This window comes from Schistocerca serialis, chromosome 9, assembly GCF_023864345.2.
Source record: "Schistocerca serialis cubense isolate TAMUIC-IGC-003099 chromosome 9, iqSchSeri2.2, whole genome shotgun sequence".
In the NCBI taxonomy this organism is placed as follows: domain Eukaryota; kingdom Metazoa; phylum Arthropoda; class Insecta; order Orthoptera; family Acrididae; genus Schistocerca; species Schistocerca serialis.
Genome location: NC_064646.1, coordinates 416,526,601 through 416,551,283, shown reverse-complemented (window position 1 = coordinate 416,551,283; position 24,683 = coordinate 416,526,601). Strand labels below are relative to the sequence as shown.

Here is a 24,683-nt window from a genome sequence, read left to right as displayed (position 1 = left end):
ACACATCTTATCAAAATGAAGTTCTCTTATTCTTCAGTGGTTAGGGTTCTATTTGTACAGACAGAATTGCATCGTATCCTTCTGGTTGCAGGTGGACGCCCGCGGGGACCTGTGGTTCGTAAACAACGTGCTGCCGGTGCTGCTGTACGGCGAGGTCGACAGCAAGGCGTACAACTACCACGTCTTCACGGGCCGCGTCTCTGACGTCATCAGAGGCACCGTCTGCGAGCCTTACCGCCCGGCCCACAGATGGCAGCTGCCGCCGACGCCCGCCGCACGTCTAAGCCTAATCAGCGTGCCTTTTGGATAGGCGCCGAGATCCATGTGCGGGAAGCTGGAATGTCTGTCGATGGACGAGAGGACCAGGATAGTTTCGGAACAATTTCTATGGGTTTTTTCGTGTAATGTGCATTGATGCCATATCTGCCTGCAGTGTCAGAGTAGAGACGACTGAGCTTGTTTGTTACCATTATCTTTGTTTTTTTATGTCATACTCATCATCATCAGATACTATCATCACTTCAGCATTTTATCACACATCCGTGGATTATAAATATTTGCTATTAATCGCCTATCTTTGTCTGTTTTTCTCTTACTATGAGTCTCTTAAACTAATACCCACAATCTTTGCATTTAGACACTTCCAGTGTATACTACTGAAGTCTTCGCCAGAAGATGATGAATACAACACTCGACGAAACGTTGCGGTTTTTTCATCACTATCTCACAGCTGTAAACTCCAAATCCTTTCGTCACCCACGACCATTTTCTACTCTCTCTTCAGTATATTTATTTTGTAAGCAATATAATTTATCTTAAATGTCAATATCAGAAGCATAACAGTCATAAAAAAATTGGTACAATAACATACAGGGCGAACACTAACAAAACTGTCAAACCGCAGCGACGGATTTCTAATTGGAACTGGAGGAAAAAAGGTCCTATGACAATGTGTCTGGAAATGGACGGTGGGCGTGCAACGAGAACTTATCGTACTGGAAGACAGAACAGAGCTGCATCGCATCCACGTCATTACTGATGTTCAAAGTGACCTCCATGGGATTGCAGATGATAGGGGTAGTAGCGGTTGTCAGGCAGGATAGACATAACGTACTTTGGCTTACACCATGTTAGCGGGCCTCTTGTCTGAAGCGTGTACTAGGAATCGTATCAATATTTTGCAGAACCTGGTCCTCCAAATCTGGTGTACGCCTACTTGCACGTTTTGTTTTGGCATAGCCATGCTGCCTCTAGACCGTTTCCGTCTGCTTGGCTGTACACAATCTCGGCTTGTTCCCAACGTGAATACCGGACCGTTCCGCTGCTTACAGTACGCTGCCTCGATCACACAGGCCGTAACACACAAAGAATACACGGTACGTGGTCAGAGAAACCTATCATGGCAACGATGCATTCCGGACATATGTTCGCAGGGCTTTCTTCCTTCATTTCCCGACAGGAATGCGGCCCTGCAGTTTGTCGGTTTTATTAATGTTCGCCCTGTATACGAGCGGAAAAATTCTCATGTCACAGAACAGAAAAGACGAATATGTTCCTCTTTAAAAGACTCTCACCTATAGAATTCGTTTTATATAAGCAGCACGCAAGTGGGAAACTGAAACTTCCTGGCAGATTAAAACTGTGTGACGGACCTAGACTCGGACTCGGGACCTTTGCCTTTCGGAGACAAGTGCTCTACCATCTGAGATACCCAAGCACAGCTTCAATTCTGCCAGTACCTCGTCTCCTACTTTCCAAACTTCACAGAAGCTGTTCTGCGAACCTTACAGAACTAGCACTCTTGGAAGAAAGGGTACTGCAGAGACATGGCTTAGCCACAGCCTGGGGGATGTTCCCAGAATGAGATTTTCACTCTGCAGCGGAGTGTACGCTGATATGAAACTGCCTAGCAGATTAAAACTGTGTTCCGGACCGAGACACCATGTCTCCGCAATATCCTTTCTTCCAGGAGTGCTAGTTCAGCAAGGTTCGCAGAAGAGCTTCTGTGCAGTTTGGAATGTAGGAGACGAGGTACTCGCGGAATTGAAGCTGTGAGGACGGGTCGTGAGTCTTGCTTGGGTAGCTCTCGGTGTGTCACATTCGCGCTTCGCGCGTCGGACGACTACGTTGTGCTCTTAGTTCCGCCTCTACCGTAGCGCTGCGTGTTTCCCGCGTGTCCGTTTAGTGTCGTGTTGGTCTCCGTGCGCGTCGCATCGCTGGTTGTCGGCTAGTGTTTGGTGTTCGTGCGGCCCTTCCTGTAGCGGCGTCGTCTCGCGCCGTGATGTCCAGCATGGTTACCACGAAAATTCCGCATGCAGTTACTGTCAGCTTCACTTTCGACAAATCCACGCGTCACATCCAGCCCGGTTCTTTGGAGATACATGACTGGTTAGTCGATACAATTAAGTCGCTACTGATCAGGTGCATACTGCATATTTTGACAGCGAATTATATGTGTTTTTTGACTCGCTCTAGGTTGATAAGATATTTTCTCGTCACGGTTCTCAGGTACCCTTTACGCACAGTGATGTTTCCACTAGTATGGTTCTCTTTGTAAATACAGAAGTGATATATACGAATGTCAAGGTGTTTAACCCTCCGCCCGAGGTGTAGGACAATTTTCTGAGGCCCGTTTTGCTTCCTTATGGGGAAATACGTAATATTCGAAAGGAATGCTGTTCTGCTCAGCACCGCTTTCAGTTCTATAGTGGTATTCGGTCGGTGGAAATGGTGGTCAAAACATATTCCTTCTTATCTATAGGTATTTGGTTATAGGGTCCATATTACGGGAAATAAGGAAGCGTCCGATCCCACCCGTCTGCTTTGACCCATGACGTCACAAATATGGCGGAAACAAAAACAAACACACACACTTTCCACAAGAAGCCTAATGACACTAACGGGACAAGCGTGGGAAATGGGGTGTTTTGGGTGGGGGCAAACTAAATATAAACAAATTTAAACGCCTTGCGTACCTACAACGTGTAAGTGAAGACAGCCATGCATGAATACCTACCCACCTCCCCAGGGGTCCGGCCCCGGTAGCTGAGTGGTCAGCGTGACGGAATGTCAATCCTAAGGTCCCGGGTTCGATTCCCGGCTGGGTCGGAGTTTTTCTCCGTTCAGGGACTGGGTGTTGTGTTGTCCTAATCATCATCATTTCATCCACATCGACGCGCGGGTCGCCGAAGTGGCGTCAACTCGAAAGACCTGCACCAGGCGAACGGTCTACCCGCCGGGAGGCCCTAGCCACACGACATTTCATTTTACCTCCCCAGGGGTCGTAACCCCTGCAACCCATAGAAGATAAAGATGCTTCAGTAGCTGATTAGTGTTTTTTGTCTTTAAAAAAAAAAAAAATCTCACGGGATGGAACGAACAGATCAAAGATAAATATAATAAACTAAAACAGAAACTCGAGGAAACAGATAATTAAAATAAATAATAAGTATTTTTAAATTTAAAAAAATCTTACGAGATAGAACGAACAGATCAGAAAAGTAAATAAAATAAGATAAAACGGAACTGGAGACAGCCACACTCAAACCAAACTCCGCGCCGTCATCACGTCACACACAACACCCTTACGTCACGGGTCAAAGCCGACGCGTTGGATCATACGCTTCTGTCGACCCATATTACGTACAGTGGCAAAGAAGGCACATGTTATTATTGTAATCAAACCGCTCATTTCAATACTAATTGTCCGTGGCACGTGGTGGTATTAAAGGGTCGACAGAGGCGTCCGATCCCAGGCGTCGGCTTTGACCCGTGACGTAAGGGTGTTGTGTGTGACGTCATGACGGCGCGGAGTTTGGTTTGTGAGTGTGGCGTGTTTGTAGATGTCGTCGTGTTGTGGGTTGTTGTGCTCTCTGGTGGTATGTTCAGGGTTTTCGTTTGTGTGTTGTAATGGACTCAGTTTGCTTTTGCTCATTATCCAGAATTGTTCGAGTGTCGGCTGTGTTTGTAGTGGAATTCGTTTCAGTGAGTTAACGATTTTGTGTGATGGTTAATTTAGTGTTGTTCGCTGCATATCGTGTGGTAATTGTAGTAAAATTAATCGGTTGTTGTTTTTGTTCAGGAATGGATATGACTGATAAAATTAACAGTGCGCAGGTCATGAGAAGTGTTCGATCCCAATGTGTGGCTGTGTAAGTTGATATTGGTATCGGGAGATGCTTTTCAGCTATATAGGCCAAGGGAAGTGTTTGATCCTAATTTATGGGATCGGGAGCTGCTGTTGAGCTATATAGGTCAAGGGAAGTGTCCGATTCCAGATGATAATGTGTTTAGTGGTATTTGGGGAGTTTTGTGATGTTGGATTTTTTCGTCGTTTTGTGTGGTTTTGTATGGAAGTGGGTGTCTAAATTTGTTTATATTTAGTTTGTCCCCACCCAAAAACACCCCATTTCCCGCGCTGTCCCGTTAGTGTCATTAGGCTTTTTGTGGAAAGTGTGTGTGTTAGTTTTTCGATGTATTTTCGTCCTCATAATGTGTACGTGCCGACTTTATATGCGCCATATTGGAATCGTGGTTTATGGTCGTTTCCGCCATATTTGTGCCGTCATGGGTCAAAGCAGACGGGCGGGATCGGACGCTTCCGTATTTCCGCTCCCTGTTACTGAGGGACGCAGTGATCCGTTGACCGACAACGCCCGTGATTTTCTCCCGCTGTCCTTGCGTCAGGATGTTGACGCCGTTAATTCCGATGTGCCCGCCATGATTTCTCACAACAAGCGTCGCCGAACACAGGATAATGCGGCAGATGGTTTGCAGTAAAGGACCCCCTTTCTCAGTCTGAAACCGTGGATGAGAACAGGTGCTTTCACGCTTGTGCAGAAGATCCCAGACACCTTATCTGGCGTTGTTCCTGTTGTCGAGGCAGCCCCTTCGGAGACGCCCGTGAAGGAACCTGCTTTCGGTTCCCACGTGTCTTCTCCGGTTCTCTCGGACACTTCTCCTTTCGACTCTGTTTCCCATCCTCCTTCTGCGACCTCTGTCGCCCCCTCTTGGTCACAGCCTTCCCCCGTGAAACAACTGATTGATTCTCAAGAGCCAGTGGATTCCGTTTTTATTCACTAACCGTCCCGCCGTGAGCTCATGTCTGCGGACGAGTGGGATGTAAAGGCCTCTCCCTTGCAATCTGAAACGGAATACCTAAATGATGGTCCCACGCGTCCGAACGCGGCAGCGTAGGCGCCGCGGAGCCGCAGTAGAATCCGTAAACAGCTACGGAGAGCCGCTTCACGGCCGAAGAAAAAACAGTGCGAAGATGAGGGTTGTGTTTCGTAGTTCTTGTCTATCTGGTTCGGCGATTGATTCTGATATGGTTACTTATATGTTGCTCCGTCAACTGACGGATCTCTACCGTTCTTTGTTCTTCCTTCTCGGTTGAAGTTCCATGCAAGTATACACATTTCTTACTCTGAATATTAACAGAATATGTACTTGCCGCTTTGCGACAGTTTATATATCAATCTGGGGCAGATGTTTTTTTACAGGAAGTCTTATTCGACCACTTTTCTATTCCTGGGTTAACCCTTTTTAATGTAGCTTCAGAACTTTCCACGGGCACTGCCCTGTTTTATATGGACGGCACTGCGTTGATGGATTTCTAAGTACTCGACAGTGGATGGGGGATCGGGTGCCCGTTTTGTGATCTCAATTTACTCCTTCTTTATGCCTCTTCTGGCACAAGTCGTACTACCGCACGTTCGAGTTTCTATAAAGAAGAAATCATCTACCTGCTTAGTAAATTCCCGACAAAGATTATCTTAGGTGGGGACATCAGTTGTGTTCTACGGCCTGTGGATCGGTCTCCCAATTTTAATTTCAGTAAAGAACTCTAAGACCTAGTGCGCTCCTTGAGCCTGCGTGACGTGTGGGTTTCTCGCTATCCTTGTGCAACATACATACTTTACTCCTACGTCTATCAGTCGACTCGATCGCTTTTACCTTCCCGATTCCTTGTGTGTGCCACTTCTGGATGTTGATGTGATAGCAGCCTCTTTTACTGATCATTGCGCCGTAGCCGTCACTTTTAATTACGAGCGGCAACCGGTAAAATAGTTTCGTCCTCCCTGCATGCTCAATAAAGCCTATTTGCAAGATACCTCTCTTGGTATCGTCCTGGTGAACGTATGGGGTCGTTGTTCTCGTACTATGGACCAGTACTCGTCTATTGTGACATGGTGGACACTTTATGTTAAACCACAAATACGTCAGGCTCTCATGCGTTTTGGAGCTGCGAAGGTGGTAGACGATCGACGAACGCAAGAATTTTTCTACTCAGTCTTACATCAACTGTACTGCTCCCCTACATTACTGATCTACAGCGGATCAAATCCAAATTGCTGCGCCTTAAACGCATTCAAATGGAGAGACTGCGGACGAGGTCTCAACTACGCTCCCTTTTACAAGACGACATGACGTCACTATACCATCTAGCCCTTTTACGGGCGCGCCGGAAACGTGTGCGCCTTGCCTCCCCTCACAACCGCTGACGGCCACATGTTCATCTCTCACCGCGACATTTCCGACTTTATTTACAAGCATTTTACTGATCTGTAAGATACCATTGTCCCGGCTGAAAACTCTCTCGACGACTTAACATCCTTGCTGCTTCGCGTCGTCACTCCTCAGTTAAATGACGCCTTTCTGCGTCCCTTTCACAAGGCTGATATATAGGATGTTGTTACAGGATCTCAGTCCCGCAAGTCGCCTGGATTAGATGGTATTCCTCAGGAGTTTTGTGTTCAATTTTGGCCACTCATTGGTGACAGCGTCAATGGTAAATGAAGTGATGCGGGAGTCTCCCTTCCTGCTTCTTTTCAAGAAGGCAAACTGACCCTCCTCCCGAAATCTACAGGTCGACCTGCGATTGATGCCCTCCGCCCTATTACTCTCCTTAACTTCGATTATAAAATTGTCGCTCGAGCAATTAATATCCGTCTCTCTAAGCTGCTCGATACCATTATTGCCGGCTACCAAAGCAGTGTGCCTGAGCGCACGATACTGACTTCTGTTCTCAAATGTCGCGATGTAATTTCGGTGGCGGCTGCAGCTAATATCCGAGGGGCTTTGCTTTTTCTTGATTTCCAAGAAGCGTTTGATCGTGTCAGCCATGATTTTTTAAAGAGAGTGCTCACCGCTGTCAGCTTTAATAATGACGCTCGACAGGTCTTAACGCGTCGCGCTACAACATGAGGAGGAGGCGCTCACGCCAGACAGTTTATAAAGCTATCGACAATATTGATACGAAAGTTAATAGCGTTAATGGGCAGGTGTTTCTGCATGGCCCTTCTGTTTTTTGTGGAGGAGTGTTTAATTTCACTCTACAAAATAATGATCAGAATAGAGCTGGCAATGGATGGGTGACTGTAGCAATTGTACGTTACCCAGGAGACAGTGTCTACAGTTGAAGGACTTGAGGCTTCTTACGATAGAGACATTATTGCTTATCGTACCTATCATATTGCTGAACTGTTTAACAGAGATATGGTAGCTTCCTATTTTGTCTCTACTATGCCTCTTGTTCTAAGGACGATTAATCACCGTAGAGTAGGTGAATATGAGTCTGTATCAGTGCGGTGATTGTGAACGCTCACACTACCCCCGGATATCGATCAGACAGGGTTTACCCCAGGGAAACCCCTTATCCATGTCCCTTTTTGTCTTGTTCTTGGAGCCCTTATTTCGCCACCTCGCCATGCAATTACGTGGCTGGACTATATTGGGGGAACTTTTTTCGGTCCGTGCATGCGCCGATGACGTCATGGTTTTAGTATGACATGTCGAGGACATACAGAGGCTTAAGGATACCTTCGATCCATTTTGTCGTCTTGCTGGTGCTCGCATCAATGACCGTAAATGCACGTTCCTACCGATGAGAGGCTTCGATCATGTCGTGATTCATTGGGCGGCGGTCGTCAATCGCCATAAGACCTTAGGGATCTTAGTGGATCGCAATCCGATCAAAATGACTACACTAAATTGGCGTGAGGTTAAGATTTGTGTTCACATGGCGATCCTTTAACATGAACGCCGTTCCCTAAGCCTCCTTCACAAGGTACGGGCTTTAGGAACCTATGTCTTCAGTAAAGTATGTCACGTTGCGCAGGTCTTCCCGCTTCCCGTGATAATAGCCCGCAGACTGAAACAGCTGTCTGGTCAATTCCTGTGGCACCACCATATCTTTCGTGTCCGGTATAAAGTAGTGGCCAGGCCTCGAAAGTTTGGAGGATTGGGTCTTTCCGATGTCAAAATGAAGACATTGCCTGTCGCAATGTTTTAATCTGTACGCGGGCTCCGCATTCAGTTACCTCTCGTTTACGTTTCCGCCTCCGGCCGGTCTGTCTGACCCCCTCCTGTTGATTTTGGACGGATTAATCGTAAATTGCGGCACATTCGTGAATACTTTCTAATTATCGGTATCCTAGGTGCTGATATACTTTCTATAACACACATTAATACCAACATGCTATCACCCCGTCCCATTTTTTCCGTTGAACTTGCTTTCCCGTCAACGTCTTGGAAAACGGTCTGGTCTCATCTTAGTCTTCCTACATGGCCGATGGAGATTGCTTCAACGTGGTATAAGATCATTCACCGTCTGATACCTACTAGTGATCGTCTTTTTCGTATTGGTCTTCGTCCGACTAATCAGTGTGAGGAATGTCATCAAACTGACACCTTACTTCACAGGCTTGTTGCTTGTGGACGGGATCATTGGCTCTGGGTCCGCCGTCAGTTAGCTTTCCATACTCGAGGGCCTGAAACCGCTTTCCCAGACGACATTCTCCAAGACATATCCTTTTTTCCTCAAAGGAAAACGAACACGATTGTCTGGCTCTTGGGTTACTATGTTCACTATGTCGTTGAAGGCGGGAATGACCCAGATCACCGCGTTTTTCACCATTATCTGACAACTGCGCATTGAAAATGGCAGCGGTTGCCACGATACCGAACGCTTTTTGCGAATATGCTTTTTCTTGTGTTTAACAGTCAAGGTGTTGGTTAAGCACCCCTGTGATCCCTGTTTCTTCCCTGAGGTTGAGTCCCCTCCCTTGTAGCTTTGTCTTGTCACTTTTTCTCTTCCACATATATATTAAAAAAATTGACAAGAAGGGTGGGATAATGGTTTAGTCTTCCCATTCAGAATTTAATAATTGTTTGTGCTTGAACTAATTTGATGATTTTCTTTTTGTAGCTGATATTAAATGATGATTTGACTATGGTTGTCTGATTTTCACGAAAATACTAAGTCAATCTGATAATAAAAAAAGATGGTAGAGCACTTGCCTGTGAAAGGCAAAGATCCCAAGTTCGAGTCTTGGTCCGCTGAAGAGTGAAAATCTCATTCTGAAAGCGGGAAACTAACTGTGTCAATCCTCATTTCTCTTTCCTCACCAAAAATTTTGGCATCCAATCATATTCGCACTCTTTTAAAACACAACGTTGTAAATCATGTTACGCAGTCTTTCGTTGCAGTTAAGCCTTCATACTCACCATCTCCCTCTCACCGCCACTGTCTACATATCTCTCTCTCATTGCTTCCTTTTTCTCCCTTTGATTTCCAGTCTACCCCTCTGCTACTGTCTATATATGCCTCTCCCCCACTGCTTTCTTTCCTCCCTTTGATTTCCAGTATTTCCCATTGCCGCTGTCTCCTCTATCACTTACATTGACTCCTTTGGTCTTTCTTTCCCACTGCCACTGTCTCCACCCTACCTCGGCGTTCAAAACTTCCAGGTTGTCCAACTTTTTTCCTTCTACACATATATTTAAAAATGCGCCCCCTCCTACACCTACGTCTCAAAGTTCGCCGATCTGGGCGGGTCCAGACCTCTCAAGCCCAAGTATCGTCTCCACTCAACTGTATTTCTCATTTCCATTGTCTCCTCTCTCTTTTTCTCCCATAGGTACTTTCTCCTCTCTCTTCCACCGTCACTCTCTACTATATTCTTTCAACCCAAAAGAAAGAGAAAGAGAGATGACTGAAAATGATAGTGGGGGACAAAGAGGGAAGAGGTATTGTTGACCAGTGAGAAAGTGGCAGTAAAAGAGAAAGAGAAATGGCTGGAGACACGAGCAATGGGAGCAAATGAGAGAAGAGATAGTGGAAATGAAAAATACAGATGAGAGGAGACTGTACATAGGCTTGGGGGGTTTGAATTTTCCTAGGCCAACGAACTTTAACACACAGGTGTAGGGGTGGAAGCATTTTGGACCAAAAGCTTAAACACGTGGATATAGGGGATTCCCTCCCATCCCCCCTCCCCCCCCCCCTAGAATTTTTGAGCGCTGAGGTATGGTGGAGACAGTGTCAGTGGGAAAGGAAGACAAAGTGTAAGTGGTAGAGGAGGCACTGGCAGTTGGAAATATTGGAAATAAATGGGAGGAAAAGTAAGCAGTGGGAGAGAGACACATACGGACAGTGACAGTGAGAGGAAGCTGCTGAGTATGAAGGCGTGACTACAACGAAAGACTGCGTAAAAGCATTTAGAATGTTCCGTGTTAAAGAAGACCGAATGCTGGTATGTTCACATGTCAAACATTTTAGGGTGGCTCACCACTTTTCTGTGGGTCTTTTAAAGAGGAACCTATTTGCCTATTCTGTGCTCTGACAGGACCATTTTTCCACTGGTTCTCTTATTTTTTGGTTCTCTTATTTTTCCTGCTGCCATAGATAGTGTTGCTTGTATAAAACTGATTCCATAGGTCAGTAAAGTTTTGACAGGTTATTTGTGAACCTACAGACATGTATATACTTTGCCACATATAAACATATAAGTACATACACTGATGTCCAAGATTAAAGCAGCAAAATTGCTATTTCCCCGTATGTGCCTAATTTACGATATAATCATACAAATTGTCAACAGATGGCGTTACGGTCGTGTTCTGCACGGAATATAGCATTCCGATCAACGGACAACAACGCCAGCAAGCAGGGAGTGTTTGCATGGTAGTCCCACATCCACAATCGCTGTGTACACGGTCACAGACTGTGCAATATGGCACAGAGAAGATGCCTGCGCTACCTCTGCTGTGAAGGGCCATAGGAAAAATGGAAACAGGAGAGTGACAAACTCATGTGGCCCTATGGCTTAATGTGAATCGTTCTGTTTTTTCTCGTATGAGGTGACAGTTTATAGAGACCGGAACTGTATCTTGGAGACCAGAACAGGACCGACCGCGTGTGACTTCAGAAAGAGTGGACCGTTATTTGGCTTACTACTACACTGCAACTGCCATCTGACCTCAGAGCATCCCCTGCACGTGTTTTATCGATGTAAACGGTGCACAGAAGGCTTCAGCAGAGTGGCCTGCTGTCTGTTTACCTCTGGCGTGTCAACATGCCACCTGGACGACTGAACGATGGGGCAATGTTCTTTTCGCAGATGAGTCCCGATTAGGTCTGGAGAGCGATTCTCGACGGATTCACATCTGGAGGGTATGTGAACACGGCTCCAGGACCCAAACATTGTAGACAGACGCCGATATCGAGGAGGATCCCTATTGGTGTGGACAAGGATTATGCTGATCACCTGAACACATCATGGAATGCTGTCAGGTGCCGTGAGGACATCTTGGGATCTCATGCACGGTTGTTGCGATGTGCTGTGGGCCCAGACTTCTTATTGATGGACGAGTAAGCTCGACCTCGTAGAGCACGTGTGGTTGATGTTTCCATGGAATCGGAAGATACTGCACGCATGGTGTGGCCTGCTCGCTCTCCCAATTTGAATCCCATAGAGCGTGTCTGGGATGCACTGAGGAGGCAGGCTGCATAACGTCAACATCTACCAACCACTTTCCAAGACTTGTGAGCAGCTCTGCAGGAAGAATGGGGTTTACCGTCTCAGCATGAGATTGATGACATCATTCAGGCATGTCCCATCGACGTCAGGCCTGTATTGGTGCCAGATACGGCCACATCATATTCTGGGCACATTAACCAGTTGTCAGAATATGTGTGCAAACCCGTTAAGTTGAAAAAAAAAGATCATCATCTTTGTGCACCGTTATGCATGTTGCAGCTCATTTCGTTCTGTATTCTTTACATTGTTTCTACTTTATTATCACTTGTGTATACTATTATGTAACAAAACAAACGCAATCTTGCAAACTTTCCTTTTGTTGCTTTAATGTTGGACGCCAGTTTATGATATAAGCACTCTGTCTTCAGGGCACAAGTGGCCCATCGGAACCATCCGACCGCCGTGTCATCATCAGCTGAGGATGCGGATAGGAGGGGCGCGTGGTCAGCACACCGCTCTCCCGATCGTTATGATGGTTATCTATGACCGGAGTCGTTACTATTCGGTCGAGTAATTCCTCAATTGGCATCACGAGGCTGAGTGCACCCCGAAAAGTGGCAACAACACGTGGCGGCCTGGATGGTCACCCATCAAAGTGCCGGCCACTCCCGACAGCGCTTAACTTCGGTGATCTGACGGGAACCGGTGTATTCACTGCGGCAAGGCCGTTGCCTTTATGATATAAGGTCAATACAAAATTGTTTATTTTACATTTTTTCTGGAAACTTTGCTCACCGACTACAATCTATCGAAACTCCTGGCTTATGTATTGTATCCTAAAAGAGTTAAAATGTTATTAGAAATATTTTACTGAATTCGCAGTCTTTTCATTTTTACATAAATTTTGGCAGTCATTTTAAGTACTTTTCAGGCACGTTAAGATCTATTGTTAACCCTTATTTTATCACTACAGTAGCATTTTGAGCATATTTGTATAGGCCTGAAGAGCCCTTATACCACACAGCGCGTCATTAAGTTATATTGATAAATAATGCTGAATAAATCGCAGTTTGGAGACCTCATGACCCTTGCCACGTGTTCATTGGGGCGGTTAGGAACTACATTTACGTCTCAGATCGGATATTACGTTCATAAGTACGGTAACTTCGAACCTCTGGATCACGGCAATAGATAATGATAAAGAAAAAAAGTTTGAGTTACCCGAGAATATTATCTTAAAAACATGCAATAAGTTTCCTTTAATTTACGTCTATGGCCACAAACTTTTTGTTAACAGATTACCGGTTTCGGTCTATAATGATCACCATCAGATCTGTTTTATAAAAACAAAGTCCTAATGTCATGCAGCCCTAGTGGCATCGTCAAATGTTAAATGCACGAGTGATTTTGTCACTAGAACTCCTGTTCAAAACAGTAGTACTACTGACAACATGACTCGTGCACATGATGTTATTTGTACACCGGGTGATCAAAAAGTCAGTATAAATTTGAAAACTGAATAAACCACGGAATAATGTAGAGAGAGAGGTAAAAATTGACACACATGCTTGGAATGACATGGGGTTTTATTAGAACCAAAAAAAAAAAAAGTATTGCTAGACGCGTGAAAGAACGCGCGTCGTTTGGTTATGATCGTGTGCTCAGCCGCCACTTTCGTCATGCTTGGCTTCCCAGGTCCCCAGACCTCAGTCCGTGCGATTATTGGCTTTGGGGTTACCTGAAGTCGCAAGTGCATCTCTAGGGATGCTGAAAGACAATATCCGACGCCAATGCCTCAGCATAACTCCGGACATGCTTTACAGTGCTGTTCACAACATTATTCTTCGACTACAGCTATTGTTGAGGAATGATGGTGGACATATTGAACATTCCCTGAAAAGAATATCATCTTTGCTTTGTCTTACTTTGTTATGCTAATTATTGCTATTCTGATCAGATGAAGAGCCATCTGTCGGACATTTTTGAACGATCGTATTTTTTTGGTTCTAATAAAACCCCATGTCATTCCAAGCATGTGTGTCATTTTGTACCTCTCTGTCTACATTATTCCGTGATTTATTCAGTTTTCAAATTTATACTGACTTTTTGATCACCCGGTATATTTGACGATGCTGGTGCTGATTTTGCATTTAACGTTTGACGATGCCACTATGGCTGAAGTATATTAGTACTTTGTTTTTATAAAACAGATCTGATGATGGTCAATATAGACCGAAACCGGCAATTTGTTAAGAAAAAGGTTGTGACGTCAGACGTAAATTAAAGGTAACTTATTGTATATACGGGTCACTGTTTTATTCGCGACAATGTCGCAGCTTGTTAAAAACATACGGTAAAAGTTTCGACAGTTTGCCACGAATGTAAATTATAGAAGTGACTATCCCCACAATTGGTGCTTTTCGTGCCCAAAAATCACGGTTTTTCGAGGTTTTCTCAGAAACCACCACTGAACAAATGGTGTTTTTATAGGTTGCCTAATGTCTACCCTGAACAACATCTAATGCAAAAGGAGCAACTGATTTGCTCAAATTACCTGGGCTGGTGGAAGAGTGTAACGTTTAAGTTTTGATCGTGTACTGCGGGCTAGCTACAGTATGTCATTCTTCCAATGGATACACATATGGTAGCTAGGCCAAGGGCTGTCCTAAACACTTGCATCATTATCTCTGTGATCAATGGGACCCAAGATACGACCCCCTGAAAAGTCGCATTTCCGTGCGCGGTTTTTCGGGATATATTGTACCGTGCACGACAGGTGCACGGACCGATGGTAAGGAAAATAAAGATAGCACTGGTATACACATAAATAAGTAAGTATAGTGATCTAACACTCGTAAACAGTTTCATTGTAATACCCCATTCACTACACCCACCAACACCTAAGAAACAAACAATAGGATTGAAAGTATGCTGACGGGACAGATCTCCCTCTCCGTGGATAAGTACAATTAACACAACGAAAATTAGCACATGAATTTGTGTGAGTACCTATTGTTGTATTCTCGTCTTCTCTACAGTACCAACCAAAGTTATGCAACCAGTTCTGCCATTAAACAGCAATACATGCTGAAGATTTCTCTATCTCTCCTATCTAACGTGTTCGAAACAACAGATAATGAGAAGGTAACGAACATCATTTTTTATGAGTAAAATATAAAGATCGGCTGCAGAGAATTTCTTTTAAATTTATGTTAGGCCGGTATGAGGCCAGACGCCCATCTTCAGTGGCACACTGTGAGAACTGATGTGTCACATGAACAGTATCTACAACGTGATGCCCAGCATGATCATGCGACACAACACTGATCTGCCATAATAAATTTAAATTTATAATTAGTTTGATATTATATCTCTAAAATAATAAATCTAATGTAGCCAATGTCGACATTTTAGTCATCCGACATTGCAGTGTCTGTGTTGTTCCGAATTACGATGCAATGTCGTAGTTATCTGCCGACACCGGACAAGCGACTTTCAAGTAAATTACCCCGCCTGTGCGGGAATAAACATAATGGATGTACGAGTAAAGATTGTAGACATATGGTTGCCGATATATGGAAGTATGAGGCTGGCTGTGAGTCTTGCACGGGTTGCCTAATGGTAAGGCGACCGCTTGCGATAAGAGGGCAATCCGGGTTCCAGTCCCCGGCCGTCACAAATTTCACTGTCGTCATTCCATTACACAGCTGATAGTTGACCGTATTCGCAATTACGAATACATTTCGTGTATTCTGGATTCTCTTTCCCTTGCCTCCTATCGGTGGATACTGTCACAGTTAGGTCAATTGGTAGGAAATAAATTACATCAAGGGTAGCTGAAAATTTTAAATTTCAGCTCAGTTGGGTGTTACGTCATTAAACAATGTGCAAAGGGGTTGGAGAGGTGTGTGCGCTCGCAATACCACTATCGGAAACAATAAATTGATAGACGGGATATTTGAAGAAATGATTGGGTTTTTAAAGCATTATAGAATTCCCAAAAGGGTTCCCCCACCTGGGTAGAGATCACGTCTGCATCCCTCCCCCACCCCCTGCTTACCACATGACATAATGAAATGAAGTGTGGTAAAGTAGCCACCGACTGGGGTCTCCTGCATGTATGCCAATCGTCACGGCGCCACCGCAAATTTCAAAAGCGCTCAATAGCCAGACTATAAGATAACTTTAATAAATAACACTGACAACAGACTGGACGTCGACTGCTTTTATCTCATAATCTCCAAACAAAGCTTCAAATAGCGACGTTCTGTCAATCGGGAAATTCCGGACTCGCTTCCTGTCTCTCTCAAGAGGCCACTTCCCATTTGTCTCGGTGAACCACAAAGCGAGGTGGTGCAGTGGTCAGCACACTGGACTTGCATTCGGAAGGATGACAGTTCAAACCTGTATATGGCCATCCTGATTTAGGTTTTCCGTGATTTCCCTAAGTCGCTTCAGGCAAATACGGGGATGGTTCCTTTGAAATGGCACCGCCGATTTCCTTCCCTATGCTTTCCTAATCCGAGATTGTGTTCACTCTCTAATGACCTCGTTGTCGATGGGACGTTAAACACTGATCTCCTCCTCCTGGTACTTTTATAATTGTAGCCGTGGATAGGTCTCCATCGTGAAATTTCCAACTATTTTTTAAGAACTTCGATTCTTTGTTGTGCTATCTCTCAGACAGAGGAAACCAAATTATTGTTTGTGGGGATTTCAATCTAGATTTTCTGAAAGATTCCCATAGAAACATTGACCTTTAAGTATTACTTGGTTCTTTCAATTTGACATCAGTTATTGATTTTCCTAATCGGGTGGTATAGGAAAGCAGCACATTAATAAATAATGTTTTCGTAGACCAAGATAAATTTCATCAAATAAAAACTTTTCCTGTTAAGAATGGTTTCTATGATCATGATGCACAGCTAGCTACAGTATATGACATAGCTCCATATAATAATGCAAAACAGTCCTCCAAAATAATGCATTCAATTAACCATTTAACAATTCAAACTTTTAGGGAAAGCATGCAACATTTAGACTGGGATTAGGTGTACAGGGAACATTATGCTAATTTAAAATTTAACGTATTTCATGAGACCTTTGGAGTATATTTGAAAACAGTTTCCCTAAGAAAACAGTGAAATATAATTGTAAGAAACCATCTAAAAAGCCATGGCATATTAAAGGGATAAAAATATCTTGTAAACAGAAAAGGGACATGTATCTTATAGTTACAAGGAGTGATGATCCCAAAACAGTGAAACATTATAAAAACTACTGCACTGTGTTAAGGAAAGTTATTAAAAAGTCGAAAAGTATGTGCATTATACCTTAGATTAGCACATATGATAATAAAATTAAAAAGCTTGGAATATTGTGGAAAGGGAAACAGGGCAACTGAGAGCACAAGAAAACTGTATTTCTATCATACACAATGAAAAGTTTGCTAACAGGAAATCAGAAGTAGAAAACATTTTTAATAATCATTTTTAAGGGTTGTAGTGAAAATATGATCCAATTATTTATTAGAAAATGGAAGCCAGTATATGGAAGAGGCAATTTGATAAAAATTGAAATTCAACCCACCTCTCCTACTGAAATTAGTAAAATAATAAATTCACTCACATGGAATTGTTGGCATTTCTAACAGAGAAGTAAAAGCTTGTTGCTAACAAATAAGTTGGAGTCTCAGCCACATACATAATAGCTCATAGAAACAGGGCATTTTCCCAGATAGACTGATACACACTATTGTTAATGCATTGGCAAAAAACGGGGGGGGGGGGCATAGGTCTGATGTTAACAACTACTGCCCAATCTCACTTCTCGCAGCTTTATCCAAATTTCTTGAAAAAGTAATGTATTCAAGAGTAATATCACATATTTGTAAAAATGAATTACCAACAAAATGCCAGTTTGGTTTTCAGACAGGCTTCTCAACAGAAAATGCTATATATGCTTTCACTGCTCAAATATTAAATGCTTTGAATAACCGAACATCACTCATTGGGATATTTTGTGATCTCTCAAAGGCTTTTGACTGCGTGAATCATGAAATTCTCCTAGATAAGCTTGAGTATTGTGGTATGAGTGGGAGAGTGCACAAATGGTTTAATTCATACTTAACTGGAAGAATGCAGAAGGTTGAAATTAATGGTACAGGTAGTCTGCAAAAATCAGCAGAGTCCTCTAAGAGGGGAGGTATCAAGAATAGTGTCCCACAGGGTTCAGTCTTGGGTCCCTTATTGTTCTTAATATACAGGGTGTTACAAAAAGGTACGGCCAAACTTTCAGGAAACATTCCTCACACACAAAGAAAGAAAATATGTTATGTGGACATGTGTCCAGAAACGCTTACTTTCCATGTTAGAGCTCATCTTATTACTTCTCTTCAAATCATATTAATCATGGCATGGAAACACACAGCAACAGAACGTACCAGCGTGACTTCAAACACTTTGTTACAGGAAATGTTCAAAATGTCCTCCGTTAGCGAGGATACATGCATCCACCCTCCGTCGCATGGAATCCCTAATGCGCTGATGTAGCCCTGGAGAATGGCGTATTGTATCACAACCGTCCACAATACGAGCACGAAGAGTCTCTACATTTGGTACCAGGGTTGCGTAGACAAGATCTTTCAAATGCCCCCATAAATTAAAGTCAAAAGGGTTGAGGTCAGGAGAGCATGGAGGCCATGGAGCTGGTCTGCCTCTACCAATCCATCGGTCACCGAATCTGTTGTTGAGAAGCGTACGAACACTTCGACTGAAATGTGCAGGAGCTCCATCGTGCATGAACCACATGTTGTGTCGTACTTGTAAAGGCACATGTTCTAGCAGCACAGGTAGAGTATCCCGTACGAAATCATGATAACGTACTCCATTGAGCGTAGGTGGAAGAACATGGGGCCCAATCAAAACATCACCAACAATGCCTGCCCAAATGTTCACAGAAAATCTGTTGATGACGTGATTGCACAACTGCGTGCGGATTCTCGTCAGCCCACACATGTTGATTGTGGGAATTTACAACTTGATCACGTTGGAATGAAGCCTCATTCGTAAAGAGAACATTTGCACTGAAATGAGAATTGACACATTGTTGGATGAACCATTCGCAGAAGTGTACCCTTGGAGGCCATTCAGCTGCTGATAGTGCCTGCACACGCTGTACATGGTACGGAAACAACTGGTTCTCCCGTAGCGCTCTCCATACAGTGACGTGGTCAACGTTACCTTGTACAACAGCAACTTCTCTGACGCTGACATTAGGGTTATCGTCAACTGCACGAAGAATTGAATCGTCCATTGCATGTGTCCTCGTCGTTCTAGGTCTTCCCCAGTCGCGAGTCATAGGCTGGAATGTTCCGTGCTCCCTAAGACGCCGATCAATTGCTTCGAAAGTCTTCCTGTCGGGACACCTTCGTTCTGGAAATCTGTCTCGATACAAACGTTATATGCGCCGTGCTAATCCATACATCAAATTAGCATCTGCCAACTCCGCATTTGTAAACATTGCACTGACTGCAAAACCACGTTCGTGATGAACACTAACCTGTTGATGCTACGTAATGATGTGCTTGATGCTAGTACTGTAGAGCAATGAGTCGCATGTCAACACGAGCACCGAAGTCAACATTATCTTCCTTCAATTGGGCAGACTGGCGGTGAACCGAGGAAGTACAGTACATACTGACGAAACTAAAATGAGTTCCAACACGAAAATTAAGCGATTCCGGACACATGTCCACATAACATCTTTTCTTTATTTGTGTGTGAGGAATGTTTCCCGAAAGTTTGGCCGTATCTTTTTGTAACACCCTGTATATTAACGACTTGCCACTCTATTTTTGATAATGATACAAATATAGTAATCACACTCAACAAGCAAGAATCAGCTGAGGAAATTGCAAATAATGTCTTTCAGAAAATTATTAAGTGGTTCTCTGCAAAAGAACTCACACTAAATTTTGGGAAAACACAGTTTATTCAATTCTGCACAGTAAATGGCATAACACCATTGATAAATACAGACTATGAAAAGAAATCTGTTGCTAAGGCAGAATACTCGAAATTTCTGGGTGTGTGTGCAATGGTGAGAAATTGAATTGGAAGAAACACATCGATGATATACAGAAACGATTAGTTAGTTATGCTATTAGGGTTATTGCAAATTTTGGTGCTAAACATATCAGTGAATTATCCTACTATGCCTATATTTCCATTCACTGCTTTTATATGGCACTATATTTTGGGCAATTCGTCATTAAGAGAGAAAGTATGCATTGCACAAGAGCGTGTAATCAGAATAATAGCTGGAGCCCACCCAAGATCACCTTCCAGACATTTGTTTAAGAAACTTGGGATATTCATAGTGCCTTTGCAATACATATATTCACTTATGAAATTTGTCATTAATAACCCATCCCCATTCAGAAATAATAGTTAAGTGCACAGCTACAACACTAGAAGAAAGGATGATATACACTATTCTGGATTAAACCTCACTTTGGCACAGAAAGGGATGAATTATGCTGCCACAAAAATCTTTGGTCATTTGCAGTATACTATTATCAGTCTGACAGATAGCCAGCCATCATTTAAAAGCAAATTAAAAGAATTCCTTCTACTCAATAGATGAATTAGGTTTTTTTGTCTCTCCTCAGAATATTGTATCCCTATTTGCTATCACTGGAGACAAAGGGAAAGATCAAAAGTAGAATGAAATAACCTATTTGCACTACCCTACCGAATTAATTGTTTAAAAATTCACATGTGTCAAATAGATTGCTTAAAAGATTCACATCCACCTTACAATAATCCTTCTTAGCAATAAAACGTATTTTCAACGTTTGAGTATCACATGCAAACACAATGCAAATCAACTAATGAAATTTCCGCCACAAATAAATCGCAGCGCTAAATATATCCAAGATCTTGTATTCACCGATGTTGGAGAGAACAAACACTCTCCTCCATCACAATTTTTCCACAAAACATATCAGGTGAAAAAAATCCAGTCGATCTCATAAACTCGCGATTGTGAAGAGCGTGCCATCCGCCAATTGCAAGGAGCTGTGGTCCCACCAACCGGGGTATAGCGCCATCTCGCAAGCGACAATGAGGAGAGACCCACACATGCATCGGCTATGCCGGTAGATACACTCGCATCCCCCAGCTTCCACACACCTGCCATACCGAAATGATCAGAGGTCAGAGAGAGACTGTCACCAAGCAGTCAACCAATCAATTTACACAGGGTGTAACACTCATCATCACACGTCTGCTTCTATCGCCACTCATGCAGCACGCTGATCATTTCACTAGCCCCGCCGTCACAGGCAAGAGCAGACAGGTTGGTGCATTCCTTGTACCTAACTGCCCATCACAATCTGAGCTAATTCTTTACTTCCAGCCTTTAACTCCTCATAACCACTCCTGCTGCAGCACACTGTGAGTAGAACAGCAGCAGCATGAATGTACACAATAGTTCTAACAAGTTTCGCCCTGACATACTCCCCCCCCCCCCCCCCACCAGTTCAAAATTCCACGTTTTCCAATTCGAGACAGCGATGTTGTTGACCCTACAACTGGAATTTCACACACAAAATGAAGATTTCTTCCCTTTTATACATTTTCGAAGACAGAAAAAATGGGGCATACATGCGTTTTCACATCACTAAAGTATCATTACTTGTGAAAATCCTTAACAGTGTGGCATAGTCTTTATTTCCTCTAAGTATTCTTTCACCAGGTAAAAAAATCGGTTCTAATCAGCTTAATATCTTTTACTTCCTGTATCACAGGCCTAGAATATTAAACTCATTTTAGCTCATGACTGAGTGCTAAAATATCCATCTGTCACAGGACACCACTTCACTTTCAAACTCTCTTAAAGTAACCAAATGCTTAGCTGCATATGAAGTCTCTGGTTACCTTGTCGACCTTCATTATGAATAACTTCTTGCGGAGGCGCCCGACCGCAGCTGTGTTCTTTGATTAGGAGAAGGCTTACGACACCTGTTGGAGGGCGGGCATTTTCTGCACCAAACATGGGGCCTTCGCGGTCGCCTCCCTCTTTTTATTCGTGCCTTTTTAATGGATCGACAGTTCAGGGTACGTGTGGGTTCTGTCCTGTCCGACGCCTTTCGCTCGGAGAATGGGGTGCCACAGGGCTCAGTTTTAAGCGTCGCTCTCTTCGCCATAGCGATCAATCCAATAATGGACTGCCTCCCAGCTGATGTATCAGGCTCCCTTTTTGTGGACGATTTTTCCATCTATTGCAGCGCGCAGCGTACATGTTTCCTGGAGCGATGTCTTCAGCGTTGTCTTGACCGTCTTTACTCCTGGAGTGTCGCCAATGGCTTCCGTTTTTGTGCCGAGAAGACGATCTGTATTAACTTCTGGCGCTACAAAGAGTTTCTCCCACCGTCCTTACGACTCAGTCCCGTTGCTCTTCCATTCGTGGAGACAACAAAATTTGTAAGTCTTACATTTGACAGGAAACTTAGCTGGTGTCCACATGTGTCATATTTGGCTGCCCGTTGTACCCGTTCTCTAAATGTCCTCCGTGTTCTCAGTGGTATGTCGTGGGGAGCGGATCGAACCGTCCTACTTCGCCTATATCGGTCGATCGTCCGATCCAAGCTGGATTATGGCAGCTTCGCATACTCCTCTGCACGGCCGTCCATCTTACGCCGCCTCAACTCCATACGACATCGAGGTTTACGTCTTGCGATCGGAGCGTTCTATACTAGTCCCGTCGAGAGTCTTCATGCTGCAGACAGTGAATTACCACTAACCTACCGGCGCGATTTACTGCTTTGTCGGTATGCCTGTCGGCTATTGTCGATGCCTGACCACCCGTCTTATCGTTCCTTTTTTGACGACTCTCTCGACCGTCAATACGGGTTGTATGTCTTTGCCCTGCAACCCCCTGGAGTTCGCTTTCGTCGCCTCCTTCAGCACCTTGATTTTTCACTCCCTGCAACCTTTCGAGTGGGTGAGAGCCAAACGTCACCTTGGCTCCAGGCTCAGGTTCGCGTTCACCTTGACCTCAGCTCGCTCCCAAAGGAGGTTACCCCCGGTTCAGTATACCGCTTCCGTTTTGTCAAACTTCGTTCGAAGTTCATTAACATGATCTCCATTTATACAGATGGCTCTAAGACCAATGACGGTGTCGGGCGTTCTTTTATTGTTGGGGCACACAGTTTCAAATACCAGCTCCATGACCATTGTTCGGTCTTCACAGCTGAGCTATTTGCCCTCTACCAGGCTGTTCTTTACATCTGACGCCACCGACATTCTGCTTATGTCATCTGCTCCGATTCCCTGAGCGCCATCCAGAGCCTCAGTGATCCGTGTCTGGTTCACCCTTTCGTACACCGGATCCAACGCTCTCTTCAGCAGCTGGTGGACGACGGTTCTCCGGTTACCTTTATGTGGGTTCCTGGCCATGTCGGTATCTCTGGGAACGAAGCTGCAGATGCCGTGACCAAGGCTGCGGTCCTCCAGCCTCGGACAGCTTCTTGTTGTGTCCCTTCATCTGATTGTAGCAGGGTAATTTGTCAGCGCATTTTATCGCTGTGGCATGCTGATTGGGCTGCACTTACGGACAACAAGCTTCGGGCCTTGAAACCTCTTCCCGCGGCTTGGACGACCTCTTCACGCCCTTCTCGGCGGGAGGAGGTCGTTTTGCCCGGTTACGAATTGGACACTGCCGGTTCAGCAATCGCCATCTGCTGACGGCTGCGCCGGCGCCGTTCTGCCCATGTGGGCAATTGCTGACGGTACGCCACATTTTAACGTCCTGTCCGAATTACTAATACACTGCGCGTTGATCTTGGCCTGCCATGTACTGTGGATGCCATTTTAGCGGATGACCCAGGAGCAGCTGCTCGCGTTCTTCGTTTTATCAGCTTGACAAACCTGTCTAAGGGCATTTGATTATGCAGTTTTTTAATCCTCTGCCTCTCTATGTCTTTATAGTAGTGTCCCTTTTAGTTGCTGTTTTCACCTTGTGCCTCGCGGTGCATTTCTAACTTAGTCTGGGCGTTAATGACCATTGTAGTTGTGCGCCCCAAAACCACAAAAAAAGAGGCCACTCTCTGTTGGTTTGTATGAACCAATGTCTCCAGACATGTAAATGGGATTTTCATCTCTCCTCAGGATACTCTCTTCCTATTGGATAATGTTGGAAACAATGGGAACGCTGACACAATTACCATATCAAAAAAAGTGTAATAATCCCTTTGCACTACACTGTCACATTAATTGTTTAACAACTGACAGGGGTCTAATAGACACTCACTCCAACCTAACGATGATCCTTCTTCATATAAAACAGATTTTCAACTTTTGAGTATCACATGCCAACATTATGCAAATATAGTAATGAAATCACTTAATAAAGGCAAGGCCTCCGGTCGAGATTGTATAACAGTCAGGTTCCTCTCAGAGTATGCTGACAAAATAGCTCCATATTTAGCAATTATATACAACCAGTCGCTCACAGAGAGATCCGAACCTAAAGACTGGAAAATTGCTCAAGTCACACCTATACCGAAAAAGGGAAGTAGGAGTAATCCGCTGAATTACAGGCGTATATCACTAACGTCGATCTGCAGTAGAGTTTTGGAACATATACTGTATTCGAACATTATGAAGTATCTCGAAGAAAACGATTTATTGACACATAGTCAACACGGTTTCAGAAAATATCGTTCTAGTGAAACACAACTGGCTCTTTATACTCATGAAGTAATAAGTGCTATCAACAGGGGATGTTAAATTGATTTCATATTTTCAGATTCCAGAAGGGTTTCAACACCGTTTCTCACAAGCGTCTTCTAACCAAACTGCGTGCCTACAGAGTATCGCCTCAGTTGTGCGACTGGATTCGTGATTTCCTGCCAGG

The 24,683-nt window shown here is 44.1% G+C and overlaps 1 protein-coding gene and 1 pseudogene across 1 annotated transcript in view; one reads left to right on the top strand and one right to left on the bottom strand.

Moving 5' to 3' along the window:
* The window catches only part of LOC126418722 (L-dopachrome tautomerase yellow-f2-like), a 99,130-nt gene extending 98,540 nt beyond the window's left edge, over positions 1 to 590 (top strand). Inside the window, exon 6 of the mRNA XM_050085626.1 lies at positions 92 to 590. Within this exon, the coding sequence (XP_049941583.1) occupies positions 92 to 310 (219 nt within the window). The 3' untranslated portion in view covers positions 311 to 590. The remainder of the gene's footprint in view (positions 1 to 91) is intronic.
* Positions 591 to 12,377: 11,787 nt separating this feature from the next.
* Positions 12,378 to 12,495, bottom strand: LOC126420049 (5S ribosomal RNA; annotated as a pseudogene).
* Positions 12,496 to 24,683: the final 12,188 nt, after the last annotated feature.